This window comes from Natator depressus, chromosome 8 (genome assembly GCF_965152275.1).
Source record: "Natator depressus isolate rNatDep1 chromosome 8, rNatDep2.hap1, whole genome shotgun sequence".
In the NCBI taxonomy this organism is placed as follows: Eukaryota; Metazoa; Chordata; order Testudines; family Cheloniidae; genus Natator; species Natator depressus.
The window spans coordinates 73,285,838-73,303,438 of record NC_134241.1 but is presented as its reverse complement, the minus strand read 5'-3'; the positions used below and the strand labels follow the sequence as shown (position 1 = coordinate 73,303,438).

General features: G+C 40.9%; 1 protein-coding gene across 5 annotated transcripts in view; it reads left to right on the top strand.

Annotated features, from left to right (window-relative positions):
- The first annotated feature begins 2,216 nt into the window (after window positions 1-2,216).
- FNBP1L (formin binding protein 1 like) overlaps window positions 2,217-17,601 on the top strand; it is a 101,236-nt gene continuing 85,851 nt past the window's right edge. For 3 of the 5 annotated variants that reach the window (XM_074961308.1, XM_074961307.1, XM_074961306.1), the window contains exon 1: window positions 2,217-2,398. In XM_074961308.1, the coding sequence (XP_074817409.1) occupies window positions 2,375-2,398 (24 nt within the window). In that variant the 5' untranslated portion in view covers window positions 2,217-2,374. The remainder of the gene's footprint in view (window positions 2,399-17,601) is intronic. The other 2 variants (XM_074961310.1, XM_074961311.1) reach the window with 1 other exon arrangement.

Sequence of the window (17,601 nt, the reverse complement as noted above, 5' to 3'; positions counted from 1 at the left end):
TGTGCAGAGACACATGTTTCATACAAGATCACCTGTTTATTATTTTGATAATTCCTTGCTTTACTGAAAAAAGAAAGTTGATGGAATTCAGAGGCTTATTAAAGCTTAACTTTGTCCCTGTATAAGATGAAACCTATTTAAACAAGACAACTAGGCACATTACCTAAAAGGTGACTTGCAAATGGAAAAAAAGTTTTTCCCTCTTTGCTTCATGATAACATATAACAAAGGCCTGAAAAGTGTTTCTGCGCACCCCTCCTTAACTGCTTTTTTAACCTTAGAAATTCAGATTTTGTCTATCCTGAAACACTACGGATGACTAGAAAGCTAGCAGGTTAGCCAGAGTAGAAATATATACCAAGGAAGTGAAACCTCATTGAAAGGGAATTTATTTTTATGATTTGTTTAAAACTCTGTCTTTTGTTAACACCTTTTTAACTTAAAACATTTCCTCTCAAATGTTTAAGTTAAATAGATGTTAACAGAAAACAAAGTTTTAAACCATCATAATAAAAATTTCAGAGGGGTAGCCGTGTTAGTCTGTTTCAGCAAAAACAATGAGGAGTCTTGTGGCATCTAATAAATTTGTTAGTCTTTAAGGTGCCACAAGACTCATAGATATTTAGGTCAGAAGGGACCATTATGATCATCTAGTCTGACCTGCACAATGCAGGCCACCGAATCTCACCCACCCACTCCTGCAATAAACCTCTCACCTATGTCTGAGCTATTGAAGTCCTCAAATCATGGTTTAAAGACTTCAAGGTGCAGAGAATCCTCCAGCAAGTGACCCGTGCCCCATGCTGCAGAGGAAGGTGAAAAACCCCCAGGGCCTCTTCCAATCTGCCCTGGAGGAAAATTCCTTCCCGACCCCAAATATGGTGATCAACTCGTTGTTTATAATAAAAATCAGTTCCCTTTCAACATATCCCTTTAATTAAGAGCTAAGGAAGCATCTGAGTCATTCTTGTCAACCAACAAAAATTGGTAAAACAAGACCTCACATTTCTAAGGTGAAAAACAAGCAGAAAGAAACTTTAAAAGAAGGACTTTTCAGGATCTATTAATGCATAATTATAAAAATAAGGGGGTCAAAAACCAGATTCCTCCTCCTTTCAGGTCTCTCTTAGCATCACAATAGTGTATCTAATCAAAGCCTTAGTATTGTTCCCTGTAGTTCTGGTTGGATGAATAATGCTTTCAGCTACAACTGCATTGGCAATATTGATTTAGAAGCTGAGTGTTTTCCTGCCTGAGTCATTCTCTGGGGAACTGTGTGGCCTATACCGAGGTACAAAGCTTTAAGGGGAACATCTTGGTCAGGTGCTATATAGCACGATTTTTATGAGTACCTGTAATGACATCCTTCCTTGTTCATAAGAAATATTACATAACGCATGTGCTCAGGTATTATTTTTACTTGCTGAGTCAGAAATAATTTCTCAGTCGCAGATCAATGCTCAGCAGCAGTAAGTTTCTGTACGGATCCCACTTAATTTCCTTTATTTGCATGTTGCCTTGGCTATTCCACATTTAGTTTGCTCTCTTCCCCATGTTTAAGAAATAGAAACCAATGGTTGTAATCGATTCCCCCTGTCTGGATTCTCTGGGAACAGGCTGGGTCGGGACCAGGCTGGGTCGGGACCAGCACAGGAGAAAAAGGGAGGGGCTCTTTCTTCCGGGCTTTTACAGCAGGAGGTTTCCTGAGCCGGCAGGGGCAGGCAGGCAGCCAGCTGTCCGCTGCCAGAGAAAGCCTTGGAACAGCGGCGCGCAGCCCCGGGAGAGCGAGTCGTCTTCCCCCTCCCCCACACCCCCATGCTGGGAAATAGCCCTTCTACCCCGACCTGCTCCCCCCGCAATAAGAGACGCCCCTAAAGCGAGACCCCCCAAGAGTGACCCCCCTCGTAAAAAGCCCCGCCCGCGAGACTCTCCCCAGGGGGGCGTTCCCTCCCCAGCGAGGGCCCCCGAGGAAGCCCCCCTTTCCACCGCCAGACCCCCACCCGGCAGAGGGAGACCCCGCGTCCCCAGGAAGGAGCCCTCGATCCCCGTCTGAGACCCCCTCCCCACAGTGAGACCTAGAGGGCTGCGCTAGGGCTCCTCTACGGGCCCTGTTACGGGAGGAGGTAGCGTAGCCCCGACCTTGTCCCTGGGCCTCCCTGGGGAGCGGCGGCCTCTCCCCTCCCCCGTAGCCGAGCCCGCCCCTCTCCCAGCCTCCTCCGCGGCTCCCCCTCCCCTTGTCCCCAGCCCGTGGAGACGCCGCAGCCTGACTCGCCGCAGCTACCTCTCGTCCTGCCCCGGTCGCCCAGGAGACCCCGGCCCTGTGCAGCCACCCCGGACCCGGTTCTCGTCAGCCTGCGCTGCCCGCGGAGCCGCCATGAGCTGGGGCGCGGAGCTGTGGGTGAGTCGCTGCTGGCGCCTCATTGTGTCTGGGATTCACCCGCTCCTAGTCTGCCGAGGGACTCCCGGGGGAGCGGGGCCGGGGGCTGGCGGGCTTTTGTTAGGCTGCCGAGAGGAGGGACAGGCCCGTGGCCCTCCCGCCCCCTGGCAACCGGGCCGAGGCGCTTGGGGATGGGCAGCGGGGAGCACTGGGGAGGGGGCGGGTGGGCCGAGAGGGCAGTGGGGAGCCATGGGGTTGGGCAGTGGGGAGGGGAATGGAGGAAGAGGGCTTGGCTGGGCACTGAGGAAGACTGGGGAGGAGGATTGGGATGGGAAGGGGAGGTTGGGGATGGGCAGTGAGGAGGACTGGGAAGGGGGGGATGGGGATGGGAAGGGGAGGTTGGGGATGGGCAGTGAGGGGGATGGGGATGGGGAGGTTGAGGGTGGGCAGTGAGGGGGATGGGGATGGGGAGGTTGAGGGTGGGCGGTGAGGGGGATTGGGATGGGGATGGGGAGGCTGAGGATGGGCGGTGAGGGGGATGGGGATGGGGATGGGGAGGCTGAGGATGGGCAGTGAGCGGGATGGGGATGGGGAGGCTGAGGATGGGCAGTGAGCGGGATGGGGATGGGGAGGCTGAGGATGGGCAGTGAGCGGGATGGGGATGGGGATGGGGAGGCTGAGGATGGGCAGTGAGCGGGATGGGGATGGGGATGGGCAGTGAGCGGGATTGGAGATAGCATGACGGTTGGGGGCTGGATATTGGGCTGGGAATAGGATAGGTGCTGGGCAGTGGATAGGTGCTTGGTGGCGATTTATGGGACTCTAGGAGAGTGCTGCATCCGAATTTCTAGTGCCCATCACTACAGTGGCTAAGCAATGGTAATGAGTGGCAGCTGGGGGAAAGTGGCATTGGGGATGGCTGTAAGTGCCTTTAGAGTAGTCTTTTGTGAACCACAACAGTATATCAACAAACAAATTTTTTTGGTGAGCGAGGACGGGGTGAAAAGGACTTTCCAGTTTGTTCAGTCCCTTTTAGTGTGAGTCAGTTGTGCCTGGTATCCTGTGTCAGGGGATTCAAAGAATGCTGAGCTGCTGGGGATGGGCTAGCAGTAGATAGCAGGAGGTGCTGTGGTGAAGAAGAGAGATTAGTGAGTAATGTAAGTAAAGTCTGATCCTGCGTGTATTTAGGCACCTGAGCAGTCCCATAGAATTTGGAGACAACTCACATCCGTAAAGCTACTCTCCTGTATTTGCAGGTTCAGAACCTTAGTTACTTAAACGGGGGATTGAAGAGAGAGGGACTATTTCTATACATGCCAAGAACAGTTCACTGTTTTTGAAAAAAGAAGAGTCCCACAAGCAAATAATTTTGAGGTGTGTCATCTCACTATGTACAGTTCTATAATGCATCTGACGAAGTGGGTATTCACCCACGAAAGCTTATGCTCCAATACATCTGTTCGTCTATAAGGTGCCACAGGACTCTTTGCCAATTCTATAATAATGGCCTAAAGTTTTACAGCATAATACAGAGTATAGGGCTGTTACTTTCCTATACTACTTTTTGTACAAAGAATGCATGGCTGCAAACCAGGCAGTAGCATCTCTTATGTGTCCACACTACATCTTTGTTTTAAAAATTTCCACCATTACTACAAGCAGTTTAATTCTGCTAATGGTAGTTGTAGAGGAACTGCTAGTGTGGATAGGGCTCCAGGTAACCACCAGTGTTTTTAAGTACCATGATGTCTAAACCAGTTCAGGGTGAATCAACATGATATGGTACATTTTCTACACTAGTGTGCCCACCATTGGTACCACAAATGGCACAGTGGTGGTTGCAATGGTGGGAAATTTTAGGGAAAAAATCCTACTGCCCAGAAGGGCTCAGTTCTCCAATTTTAAATGCCTTCTGCCATATGTAGAGCTAGGTATTATGATGATGATTACTATATACTAGGGCTGTCAAGCGATTAAAAAAATTAATTGTGCAATTAATCGCATTGTTAATAATAGAATACCATTTATTTAAATATTTTTGGAAGTTTTCAAATATATTTATTTCAATTACAACACAGAATACAAAGTGTACAGTACTCACTTTATATTTATTTTTGATTACAAATATTTGTTCTGTAAAAAACAAAAGAAATAGTATTTTTCAATTCACCTTGTACAAGTACTGCAATGCAATCTCTTTATCATGAAAGTTGAACTTACAAATGTAGAATTATGTAAAAAAAAACAAAAACACACCCGCATTCAAAAATAAAACAATGTAAAACTTTTGAGCCTACAAGTCCACTCAGTCCTACTTTTTGTTCAGTCAGTCACTCAGACAAACAAGTTTTACATTTATGGGAGATAATGCTGCCCATTTCTTGTTTACAATGTTACCTGAAAGTGAGAACAGGCATTTGCATGGCACTGTTGTAGCTGGCGTCGCAAGATAATTACATGCCAGATGTGCTAAAGAGTCATCTGTCCCTTCATCTTCAACAACCATTCCAGAGGACATGCGTCCATGCTGATAACGGGTCCTGCTTGATAACAATTCAAAGCAGTGCAGACTGATCTGTTTGTTTAAGAAGAGAGTGTGGAATGAAGAGACAATTTTTCTGATAAAAACACTTTACTGGAAAAATAAATGTTAGAGCTTTATAGTTTGAAGAAGTTTAGTCAGTATTGCTTCATTTTATCCCCCAGTGTGATAGTTGGTCTGTTATGCTAAATGGAATACAAGGGATTTCTTGGGATGTTTATGTGATAGTGTAACATGTGAATTGTATTCCAGATAAGACACCTGTTTGAGAGGTATCAGTACTTAGATTGAAAACTGTTTGGCGCATGGATTATCTTTCTGTTCTGTACTTGTGCAGCACCTAACTCAATGGGACACCCTGGTCCAAGACTAGGGCTCTTAAGCGCAATGATAATAAAATAATAAATAATAATAATATTGGTTCATTGCCTACTAACAGTAGGCTAACAGTGCTGCTACACTGCCTTCACAAACTAAAGCAAAAAATATAAGTGAAAGTTCTTGTAATTTTATTAACAATAGCAATTTATATATAGAATTTGATTAACAGCACAAATAACTAAATTGAATTCACACCTGTGCAAAAAATAAAATGAAAAGTTTGTGTGTCGGATAATATATGCACGTCTTGGGTGGGCTGAAATATGCTGCTGGACTTTGTACCTCAGCACACCCAAAATGTGTGTATTGGCTGAACAGAATGCTCCCTGTTGTGTGTTAGTGCTTACATATATGTGTATATTTTTCTTACTTGACAACATTCCTTTAAAATGTGAACTAAAAATAGTTAAAAGGTTTGTTAGTTTAAGCTGACATATCTGTAGAACTACTTTCTTCTACAGTTTTTCTTCACACTGCATAAAAAATTGCTCCATCCCCTTTATTTCCCCACTCACATATCTTGTTACAACTTTCTGATCCATTTTTAAGAGTGTTGTTCCCTTAATAGCCTTATTCTCACTAGTGTATTTGTTTCTACGGTCACCCCTGCAGCATATTCTAAATTCACCTGTCTTAACAGAGTTTAAAATATTATTTATCATTCTATCTTGGTGAGCATGCACTGTCTGATGGTTAGACCAGATTACAGGGAGTAGGGAGGTCTTGGGTTCTGTTCCCAACTTATCCAGCTGTCACTATTTATGTCTTTGTGTGAATTACTCTGTCCTTCAGTTTCCCTATCTGTAAAATGTGACTAATATCTACTTCACATAGGATAATTAATATTTGTAAATCTTAGATCCTCTGATGAAAGATAACATGTAGTGACAAAGTATAGCTTCTATATTTTATTATAGGATGAAAAATGCTGCTATTTTATTTAAGCAAATATATTTTTCAGGGATTTAACTAAATATTAAATTTGTGTACTGTGTATCTAGTGACCTCATGCTCAGTTCAATAGCTGTGAGACGGTTACACATTTAGGCTTCATATCTGGAAAGACTTAAGCACATGCTTAACTTTACACACTGATTTCATAGTTAAGCATGTAAAGTTAAGTCTTTCCAGATCTGGAGCCTTAATTGTTAAAAACAGCATTGTTAGGTATAATTTTACTTTCATCCTCTTGCATAACTTGCATTAAGTTTCATGCCTGCTGTGTACATTATCCAAGAAGAAAATAGAGAGGTAATAGTTCATTATTAGCTGTTTTTGCTGAAGTGTTTGGAAATGGTAGAACCTGATCTGTTAAATGAATCTATTCATAATGAGTCAAAACTACTGAAAATATTTAGACCTTATTTTATACTGAAATGTTTCAGTATGCTTGTGTGCATATGGAGTTCTCCTCCTCTGTGACATACAAAAGCATACAAGTTACCTATTTTATTTTGTATCTTAATTTTCTTCTTGTAGTTTTTTCAGTTAAGCTAAATATGAAATATCTTTCTACGTACTCACTCCAGTTCCAATCACACAGTGAGCTCCAGAGACACGGGAGTTTCTAATAAAGTCCATGGGCATAGCGATCTGCCCACATGGAACGCAGTGCATGATCAGGGCTTTTGTTTTTGTTGCAAATTCATTAACAAAAAAAAGTCTAACACTGGCCCTTTTTTATTAGGTGTGAAAAGTAACAGAAGAAAAATATTAATTAGACCCTTACTAATCTATACTAAATCTAGGCATTTTCCCCTTCTTTGCAAATATTTAAGAATGCAAGCTGGAATAAGGTCCTTTATGTTACTAAGACTTCATCATTTTTGCAGAATGTGTTATAGAATATTTACTAGTATACTGCTGTGAGTGCCTTGGGAAGGAATTCATGCCTCCTTCCATATTAGGAAAGTGCTCAGAACATTGTGAAATAAACTTTTAAGTATTTTCATTATTTAAAAAATAAACTACAGTTGACCAAATACATGAACAAAGCATATTGTTATGCACTGCCTTATCTTGGTTTTGTTTTTTTTTAACTGTTGACCTGATTTTGAGTCTGATCCAAAGTCCATTGAAGTCAATAGGCATCTTCTCATTGACTTCAGTGGGCTTTGGCTGAGGTCCTTTGAGTAGTGCTGATTAGCTGCAACTCCCATTAATCAGCAAGAATTTGAGGTGCTCTTTAACTCTCAGTATCTGGTCCTTACTTGCTAATTTTCAAAATTCATTAATTAGCAAGGGTCTTTCAGTTACTGTGAATTAGTATAGGTTTACTTATCTGACTTTTATGAGCCTAAATTTTTCTTCATGCAAGCGTTCCCAGTAAAGAAAGTGTTTGTTTATCAATTAATATTAAGTGGGTTCAGAACTATAACCTTTCTGACAGATGTAAACAGGCAACTAAGAATTTGTCATACCGATTCACACTAATGACAGCTCTGTCTAGTCCAGCATGTTGTCTCTGATGGAGACCAGTACCAGATGCTTAAAAGGAGATGCAAGAATCCCCATAGTGAACAGGCATAGAGTAATCTGCACACTTAAGAAGTTTCTTCCTAACCTCATTGATTAATGGTTAGCTAATGCTCTGAAGAATGAGGGTTTGTATTTCTTACAGTTTATATACTATGCAATGTAACTGAATAGTCTCACTTTCCATATGTCAGATTCATAAAAGAATTAATCTGAGCTCTTCGTCTCAGTCATATCATGCAGCATGATTTCCACAGACTAATTGTTCTGTTTAGAATATCTCTGTGTGCATATAGCTAGTCCCTCATAATTGTCAGAATTGCCCGCCCTGATGATTATTTTAAAACAATAATTTAGAAATCTTTGAAAGGTGTTCTGTAAACTAAAACAAATCCTCTGGCCTGAGGAAATGTTCCTTTAGTTTTAAATCTTGATTGTGCTGTGAATTGATTTGTAGTATGTTCACACATATAGTGTGAAAAACACTATTTTATCTAATTTCAGATTTCCTATAGCTATTTTTCAGTATGTTCTCCGATGCCTCCATTTGCATCCTCTCTCTGTCCAAGGAGCGCTAAATAGTAGCCCCTTAGTGATGCTCTGAGTTGGACATACAGGTTGCTTTGAGCTGAGCAGTGGCATGTGATAGGATAGTCTTGTGGCTAAAGTATAGTCTGGAAGAATTGTTAGTCCAGAGATCTGAGTTCTTTTTCTGCATCTGCCATAGACTCCCTTTGTGATCTTGGGTAAGATGTTTAATATCTCAGTGCTTTAATGAGTGTGATCTTGGGTATAATGTTAATCTCTCAGTGTGGATTGATCTGTCCACACCGGCGCTTTTTGTCGTTAAAACATTTGTCGTTTAGGGGTGTGTTTTTCACATCCCTGAGCGACAAAAGTTTTAACGACGAAAGTGCCAGTGTAGACATAGCCATACCCTCTGCTGGCCCAGTGATGAAAACATCAGAAGAAAATTTCATTCTGAAGATCCCACAGGTCCAATTATTACTCCAACAGCATTTTGTTTTAGTTAGAAATAATATTTGTTTGTATCTTTCCAGCAATTGTCTCGTTCACAATCATCTGACCCTTTCTGCTACTGTTTCCAGAAAGAATGAGTCATTGGCCCCAAGATTTTTTCATCAGTTTATGTTCTGAGTTGGCAAAAATACTGCCAGAGATGTTTAAGGGATTTTCTGCTATCAGTTGACTAAATGTGTGCATATTTTTCTGTATCCCTTTCAGAATCTTGTTAGATTCCTCTCCCCACCCCAGTTTGAAACACTGGTAGTCACTTGATGTCTGTCAGAATTACATCTGTTCCTGATTTTATTTATGAAGCCTCGTGAGTTCATTTGTATATGGATTTGGAAATCTGGCTGATTTTCAAGGAAGTCCATGCAGCCATACATAGGATGTTACAAATCCTGGAGTGCCATGGAATGCTTAACATGGGAAAAAATGTCTCTACCTTCCTTGCCAGAGTCCTTATTCACAATTCTGAGAGCTGGCTATCTCAAGGGAGTCTAAATGCTACTACTTCCAGTTTGATTTTTTGAGTGAGAATAGCAGGAGGTTGTCTGAGATTACAAGGCCTCCTATCTCAGTGATGCAGAGGATTTCTTCAAAGAGCAGTCCTGTCAAAATGATGCCTGGGACATGATTCTTTGAAAGTGAAAATTACACTATCACGGATGTGGGAGGGAAAAAGTAAGGATATGGGCAAATCTATTACCAAGCTTTTAATTGCTATGTTTGGAGATTGTCAGCAGCCCACAATACAGTTATTCTCTGGGGAGGGATAAACAATCTAACAAATGTTTGAAAAACAAAAAATGGTATTAACTGTGGAGACTAAAGATACAGATACACTCAATTAAGGTAGCAACTTAGAAAAAAGGGCCTGCCCTAAAGAGTCATTTGTGTGTTTAATCCTGATACTAGGTTAGGACATATTGTGTAGTAGTTGAATGCCTTCTCTGTGACGTTAGCAGAACAGCTTCTTAGCCTATTCAGTGAAGCCATTCATTGATTATCCCAGTAATTCTATACTGAAGGGAAGTTCATATATGAACACTTCTAACTTTTTCAGAATATTTTGTTCATAATGCATGCACACAGATTGTTTATGATGATGTACAGTTTTTGTTCATAGGAAGAATTGTGAGAGGGCCAAACGTGTTCAGTTTTTTCCGTGTGTTAGGAAACAAATTGTTCAGTGAAGGCTGAAATTCCAATCAGTTTGCCTCAGTTGCCTCTAGTGAGATTACATATCCCAGTCCCAGTGCTGTCTTGGCAGAAAGTTTATGGATTAATCTTCTGATATACGTTAGTGCTTCCAGCTGTATGCGGAGAGGAAAGAGAGGAGAAAATAACATCTTACAATAATGAAAACAGAAGGTTTTCATTAAAATGCTGACCCTCAACACTGACTCTTATTGCAGTTAATTCCCATAAATGTAAACTGTTGGCTGTTCTTTGTACTTACAGTTTTATTCCAAGATGAGAGTAACAACAAGATCATAATTCCTTTTAGGTGACGCACCAGATTGCGAATACATTAATGGCTTATATTCAGGTGTTCTTGTTTGCCTATATATGTCCTAGATAGAGCAGTAGAATGTTGAAACAATTAAATGAGAGATTTTAGATAGCTTTCTTTTCCTTCTCTTCTGTTGCTCCTGTTGTTGTGCTCACTTTGCTTTTGCCCTGTGTCTTGGGTCACGTGAGTGTATCCAAACTGGTCATAGCTGCTCCTTGTCATTGTGTACTGGAAACCCATCTTCTGTAGGCAGTTACTTGTTTGGTCTGTGGTTTACAATCCACAATTGAGATTTTTTTTTTTCTTTACTTCCTCTGGGGGAGAAGTATTGTCTTGTTGTTGGGGTACTGGGCTGGGAGTAAGGAAACTTGAATCTTGTTTCTGGCTTGCTGTGGACTTCCTGTTTGCCTTAGGCAAGTAAATTAACTTCTTTGCCTGCATAACTCCATCTGTAAAATGGGAGAAATATTTCCCTTCCTCAGATAATTGTTTGAGGCTTAATTCGCTAATGTTTGTAAAGTGCTTTGAGACCCTCTAATGGAGGGTACTATACAAGTACAAAGTGTTGTTATTTTTTAGTTATTACTACAGGTCAGAGCTTTTGTTTCATATGGAATTGAACATTTTTTAAAACAGTGGAAACTAAATTTAAGGGCAACAAATTCTATTTTTTTCCTAAATCTAAATGATCAGAGTTATTGCTTAATTGAAATAAAATGAAAGCTATTTTAAATGATGTCTTTCATTATTGTAAAATGTTATCTTCTCCCAACTTTTGCTTACTTGGATCCTTTTTTTATCATTTATACAAATAAGTCAAGCAGTATGCTGTAAATGTTAACTAACTAGTTACTCCATAGACTACTGTTTTAAAAGACGTTTATTTACAGTATTCATCAAACAATAGTGTATACCAAATTTAATTCATTAAAGTGAAAAGTTGGTTTATCATTTGGTATGTATTGTTTGTTCATTTAACACTTGTACTTACCAAGTATTTGTTTAAGAGGGAGGAATAGTGCAAATTCACTTGACAGGCTGGCACTCAACTGATTTTTTTTGTAATTCCATATTTACTATAAATGACTATGCCTTTCAAGCATTTTATGACAAATTACTATGTGTTTTTTGTGATAGAGTGGAGTGTTAGCTATATGTACTGGGAAACCTTTAAGTGTGGCAACATGGATTCACCATAGGAAAGGAATAGGGCAATTCATGAGGCAATTTTAAGAGCCCCATGAAATTTTTTATTTTTAATAGTTTTTTTTATTTTATTTTTCAGGAATTTTGTGTTGTTTCATTTAATCTGCATGGGAGGGGTCGGGTCAGGAACGTCCTGGGGGTGGGAGGTTGCAGAACAAGCCTGCCCTGCACTCACTCTACAGTGGCACCTCCTTTTCCTTGGGGCTCAGCTTGACTCCCTGCTCTGGGTGTTGCAACCAGGTGAAAAGGGTTGGAGCGCTGCTTAGGTTTGTCTTGGTCACCCCTCTGTCATGGTGGCAAACCTGAGAGAATGAAGCTGCGAGCTGATGGAAAAACAAGTGTGTGAAAAGATCTCGAACTACTCTGTAAGTCCTTAGGAAAGGAGCATTTGAGTTTTAAGTGGTACAGCTCCTTCCTGATGATGGGGGTGTTCAGATCTACTGCATGGACATGAAAGCATCACTTCCCAACTGTGGTTTATTGAGCAATAGCTGGTAGCTTGTGTAGAGTTGATTTTTCAGATGATGCCTCCTTTCTTTGTTTCTAGCTACTAGACTATTAGAGCCCTGTGTGGATACAAAAATTTGGATCCGCATCCCCCGATCTGCTAGCCATCTTTTACCTGCATCTGCACTTGCAGCAGCAAGCCCTCTCACAAGGGCTAGTGATGGGGTGCGGGAAGAGAGTGGGGAGCGGGGTCTTGTGGGGAAGAGGCAGCGTGAAGGTGGAGACTGGGGGTAAGAGGCAGCGCAGGGGCAGGGTCTCAAAGAGAAGGGGTGTCGCAGAGGGGAGGGGCTGGGGGGCTGGGGCGTCACAGCCTGTGCTGCTCCCGGAGGCTCGTGAGCGATGGCACGCAGCAGCAGTGCGTGTTGCATCACAGTGGGGTGGAGGAGTGGGGTGCCGGGGCCCTGCCCACTCCAATCCCCATGGCTAGGGGCGGGCCCTGCTGCCCAGGAGCTGGTGGGCCAGGCCATGGTGGGGACGCTGGCACTGCCCAAGGGGCCTGAGCTGCTGGACCGGAAGCGGCGTAGCTAGCGGGTGCTGGACAGCCCCAGCCACTGGGTGCTGCCTGCCGGCCCCAAGCACGCTGCGCCCCCTGGGCTGCCCGAGCTGGACGCCATGGGCCAGGCTCCACCAGTGAGTAGAGCCCTGCGCAGTTGTATCTGCATCTGATCCACTATTCGCAAAAATGGTTTGTGGATATGAAGCGGATATCTGTGGATTTGCAGGGCTCTACAGATTGTATTGAAAGAAGCTAAAAAAAAAATTACTTTCCTAATAACTCTTCCATGTAAGCGGTTGTAACAGGCACAGTGATGGTATGTAATTTTGAATAGGAGGAGAGGTCTGTGTGTTTGTGTATGAACGGGAGGTGATCCCTGAGACCATCTCTGTGCTATGATGTGGTCTTTACTATGAAATGGTTTGAATATCTGTGCAGCAGACATAAGACTAGGAGCTGAGAGACTCTGTTCATGATAATATTAAGTTATAGCTTATTTTTTATGTAAGAATCAGTAAGTGCTTATTTATTAACATGGTTTTCCTGTGTATAAAAAGTATTCCTTCTGTAATATGTAGATGTAATTTCATCCATTTGCAAATGTTTTTTTTTTTTTAAATTAGTCCATAGGTTTCTTTCTGTTTGTAATCACATAAAACTATCTTTAATAATCCTAATGTGATTATTTATTGGACAGCTACAAGGAATCAATAATAGGGGAAGGTTTGACTTTGACATTGATCCATGTTCAGTAACCTGCTGCTGTTACTACATCTGAGTAATTTTTGAACACAAAGCAGTTGTCTATTGTGCCTGTCACACTTCTAGCACTATATAAATAATGATAAAGTAGGTGTTTGGAAAGCGCAAACACATTTGGCCACAAGAAGAGCACAAATAAAATTGTTCCATGACCGAGGGCAGTGGTTCTCAAACTTTTGTACTGGTGACCCCTTTCACATAGCAAGCCTCTGAGTGCGACCCTCCTACCTTATAAATTAAAAACATTTTAAATATATATTTAACACAATTATAAATGCTGGATGCAACGTGGGGTTTCAGGTGGAGGCTGACAGCTCGCGACCCCACCACATAATAACCTCGTGACCCCTAATTTGAGAACCCCTGACCTTGGAGATGTGGATGCGTTTTTAGTTTCATCATTTCCTCCTGGTCATCTCTACTAGGCTGATATCATAGTGTAGCAAAAGCTCAGTCCATTGGAGAAAGGACCATTCTTACATTGCTTTCTAGTGAGCTCACTGTTTCAAAAATACTACTGAGAGGCTCCAAAAGGATTGTTAACTTGGTGCAGCATCTTGAGGGAGAGGTCAAGAGGAATAAAGCATGGCTTTCTAGAGCCATCACATCACATTTGGAAGAATCATATATTTCTAACAATCTCCGCTCTACAATATTGTATTTCAGCAATTTGGGTCCTGAAACACCTCTTAATTTTCTTAAACTAGGATTCAGTGAAAGCAGGTTTTTTTGTTTTTTTTTTTTACAAAATGTCTGTGTCCATTAATAATCTTTTATTTTTAGATCTTTGAAAACAACTTGTTCTTAACATTTTGACCAATCTTAAAATAGAGAGAAGGGGGGAAAAAACCAACCCTGCACCAACCAATAAAATAGTAGTAACTTGACAAAAAAGGACAGATATTTTTAAAAGGTGTGCATGTCAATTCTTTTAGTAAACAGTAATAAGTACATCCTACATATTTTTGATTGCAGATTTTTGTTATGTAGGGGTCATGTACAGAGAAACATATGCTGCTTACTTTAACACCAAAATGTTGACGAACAGATTTAAGATTGGAAACAAAAAGTTACTGTGCTGCCATATTATGACTCTCTCTTTGTTTCAGCATTAAAAAAACATAAAACAAACAAAAAAAGCTAATTAGAATGATAGGAGATGGCACCAACCAAAATACCCAGACGACAGATAGATCTTGATCCTGTGAGGTTCAGAGTTTAACTCCTACTAAAGTTAAGAGGACTTGTGGATGCTTAGCAGCTTACATGTTTGTAGTACATTTCTAGATTGTAACAAGAGACATCAGTGGGATGTAGCTACTACTGTACATAGGAAAGAGACTGCACCAGTAAAGAAAAGCAACCCCACGAATAGATGCAGCCTGCTTGAAAAAGAAACAGCAAAACACAGAAAGGGAAAGATATTAGAAAATTTTGGGACTTTAACTCCTTACTCATATTATGTCATGATAACAGTATCATCTCTAAGACAATACCTATTCTAAGAATCCTTGTGCAAACACTTTGTTATATAATGCATAGGTATACAGCATTAACATGCAGATATGATTCACGTATCATGATTGGCTCCTACCTGAAACCACTTATCAGAAGCAATTTTTGTCTTGTACAGCACCTTATTACTTTAATAAGTAATTGCTGCCAATGCAAGCATAGGACAGAGTCCTTCACAAATTTTCCTCTGTCCCCTAGTCATATAACTGAATTAGACTGTCAGTGGTTGGTAGCTTAGGAATGCCTAGATAGCTAAACAAGAAGCTTGAATTTGGTATACTAAAAGACTGGAAACTAGCAAAGGTAGTGGATGATAATATAGTGGGAAACTATCATCAGGAGTGGATGATAATATAGTAGGAATGTTGAGAAAGGAAGATTAAAGCTAAACACTATTATTTTAAAAAAGAATGATAGAAATATAGTGGCTGTAAGGGGGTGTGATGCATAGTATCTGGATTTTAGTAAAATGTTATGACTCTCAAAATCTTACCCTCAGCATGAATTCAGATTAGCACCAAACATGGCCTGAGAACTGGCTGAAAGACCATAAACAAAGAGTGATAAAACACCAGGGCTGAGTTATGAGGGGCATGTTTAGTGGAGTACTTCAGGGGTCTTGCTTAGGTCTGGTCTTTATTATGGCTTTGATCTTGCAAATGCTTATGCTTTTTCTTTACTAACATGAGTAGCTCCACTGAAGTCAAAAGAACTATTTACTTGCTTAATGTTAAGTATTTGCATAAGACCTTTTAAGATCAGATCCTTTAGAAGAGTGAATAAAACAGCATGTTAATGAAATGTGCAGATGCTGTGTGGGTATAATAACAATGATGCACACTTGTACATAATCTTGGCTATTTTAATATTATAAAACACATTTTCATGGGATGTGTTTCTGTGGTAAGATGCACAACTGTATCCTGAGCTTTAAATTGGCATATTGGCTGCCACTCCCTGTAGATCAGTGGTTGGCAACCTGCGGCCCGTCAGGGTAATCTGCTGACGGCCGCCAGACCGTTTGTTTACATTTGCACGGCCGTCTGCAGCTCCCAGTGTCCGTGGTTCGCCATTCCTGGCCAATGGGAGCTGTGGGAAGTGGTGTAGGCCTGGCTGCTGCTTCCCGCAGCTCTCATTGGCTGGGAACAGCGAACTGCGGCCACTGGGAGCTGTGGGCGGCCATCAGTGGATCACCACTGCTGTAGGTCATAGTTACTGTACTGATTCACACTAATCTGCAGGAATTACTGGTAATTTGTGATTTTAAGTAATTGTTTTGTATTAAAGTCTGAGAGAGATTTCTGAGCTTGGATGCTGGATACTGTGCTAGTCCAGAACATTAATACAAGTCACTGCTTGTGTTTATGAATGTTGAAAAACTGATAAGTTCAAATGATTTATATATGAATGTTATACTTCCTTGCCTCCATAAGGGTGTTGTGAGGATAAATACATTAAAGATTGCAAGGTGCTCTGACATTTCTGTGATGTGGACCTTAGATTGTCAGATTTCACCATTAATGATCAAATCCAGATTATAATTGCATTAAAGCAAAATATCATTTTATTTAAAAGTACAAAGAAGAAACACTAAAATAAGGGAAAATACTGTTGCTCTCCTTTGGAGTCTCTCTCCAGTTTGTCCACATTTTTCTTAAAATGCAGTTCCCATAACTTGTCACAGCACTCCAGTTGAGGCCTCACCAGTGCTGAGTAGAGTGGGGCAATTACCTCCTGTGTTTTACATACCACTCTCCTGTTAATACAGCCCAGAATGATATTAGCCTTTTTCACAACTGCATCATATTGTTGACTCTCATTCAATTTGTGATCCACTATAACCTCCAAATCCTTTTCAGCAATAGTACTGTGTAGCCAGTTATTCCCCATTTTGTAATTGTGGATTTGATTTTTCTTTCATAAGTGAATGTAGTTTGCATTTGTCTTTATGCAATTTCCTTTTGGTGATTTTTAGGCCAATTCATTAAAGTGGTTTTGAATTCTTATCCATTCCTCCAAAGTGCTAGCATCTCCTCCCAGCTTGGTGTCATCTACACATTTTTTAAGTATACTGTCCAATCCATTATCCATACAATTAATAAAGCTATTGATTAGTATGGAACCTGGGACAGGCCTCTGTGGGACCCCACTAGATACTTTCCCCCTAGTTTGAAAGTGAACCGCTGATAAATATTCTTTGAGTACGGTCTTTCAACTTGTTTTCCACCCATTTTATAGTAATTTTATCTAGATCACATTTCCCTAGTTTGCTTATGAGAATGTATGTGAGACTGTGTCAGAAGCCTTACTAAAATCAAGATAGATCACGTGTACTGCTTCCCCCGATAAATTAGGCCAGTAACCCCAACAAAGAAGTAAATTCAGTTGATCTGGCATGATTTGTTTTCAACAAATCCATGTTAGCTGTTCCTTATAAGCCTATTATCCTCTAGGTGCTTACAAATGTACTGTTTACTAATTATATGTCCATCACATACCCAATGTAAAACTGTTTTTCCTTGTTCTCAGTTTTTGATTATTTTGTTCATTAGTGTATCCAGTTTTTCAGCTATAGAGCAGCAATAATATATATTTTAAAATTCTAGTCCCATCTCTTATGTGATTGATTGGCATTGATCTTGACTGGAAAATCCTAAGAGTACGTGCTCTGTGTATCATCTTCAAAGGTTAGGCCCTACAGGAAGGGGAAGGAGTCAATAAACATTAACAGCAAATGTCACTAACTTTATTATGCATCCGATGAAGTGAACTGTAGCTCACGAAAGCTTATGCTCAAA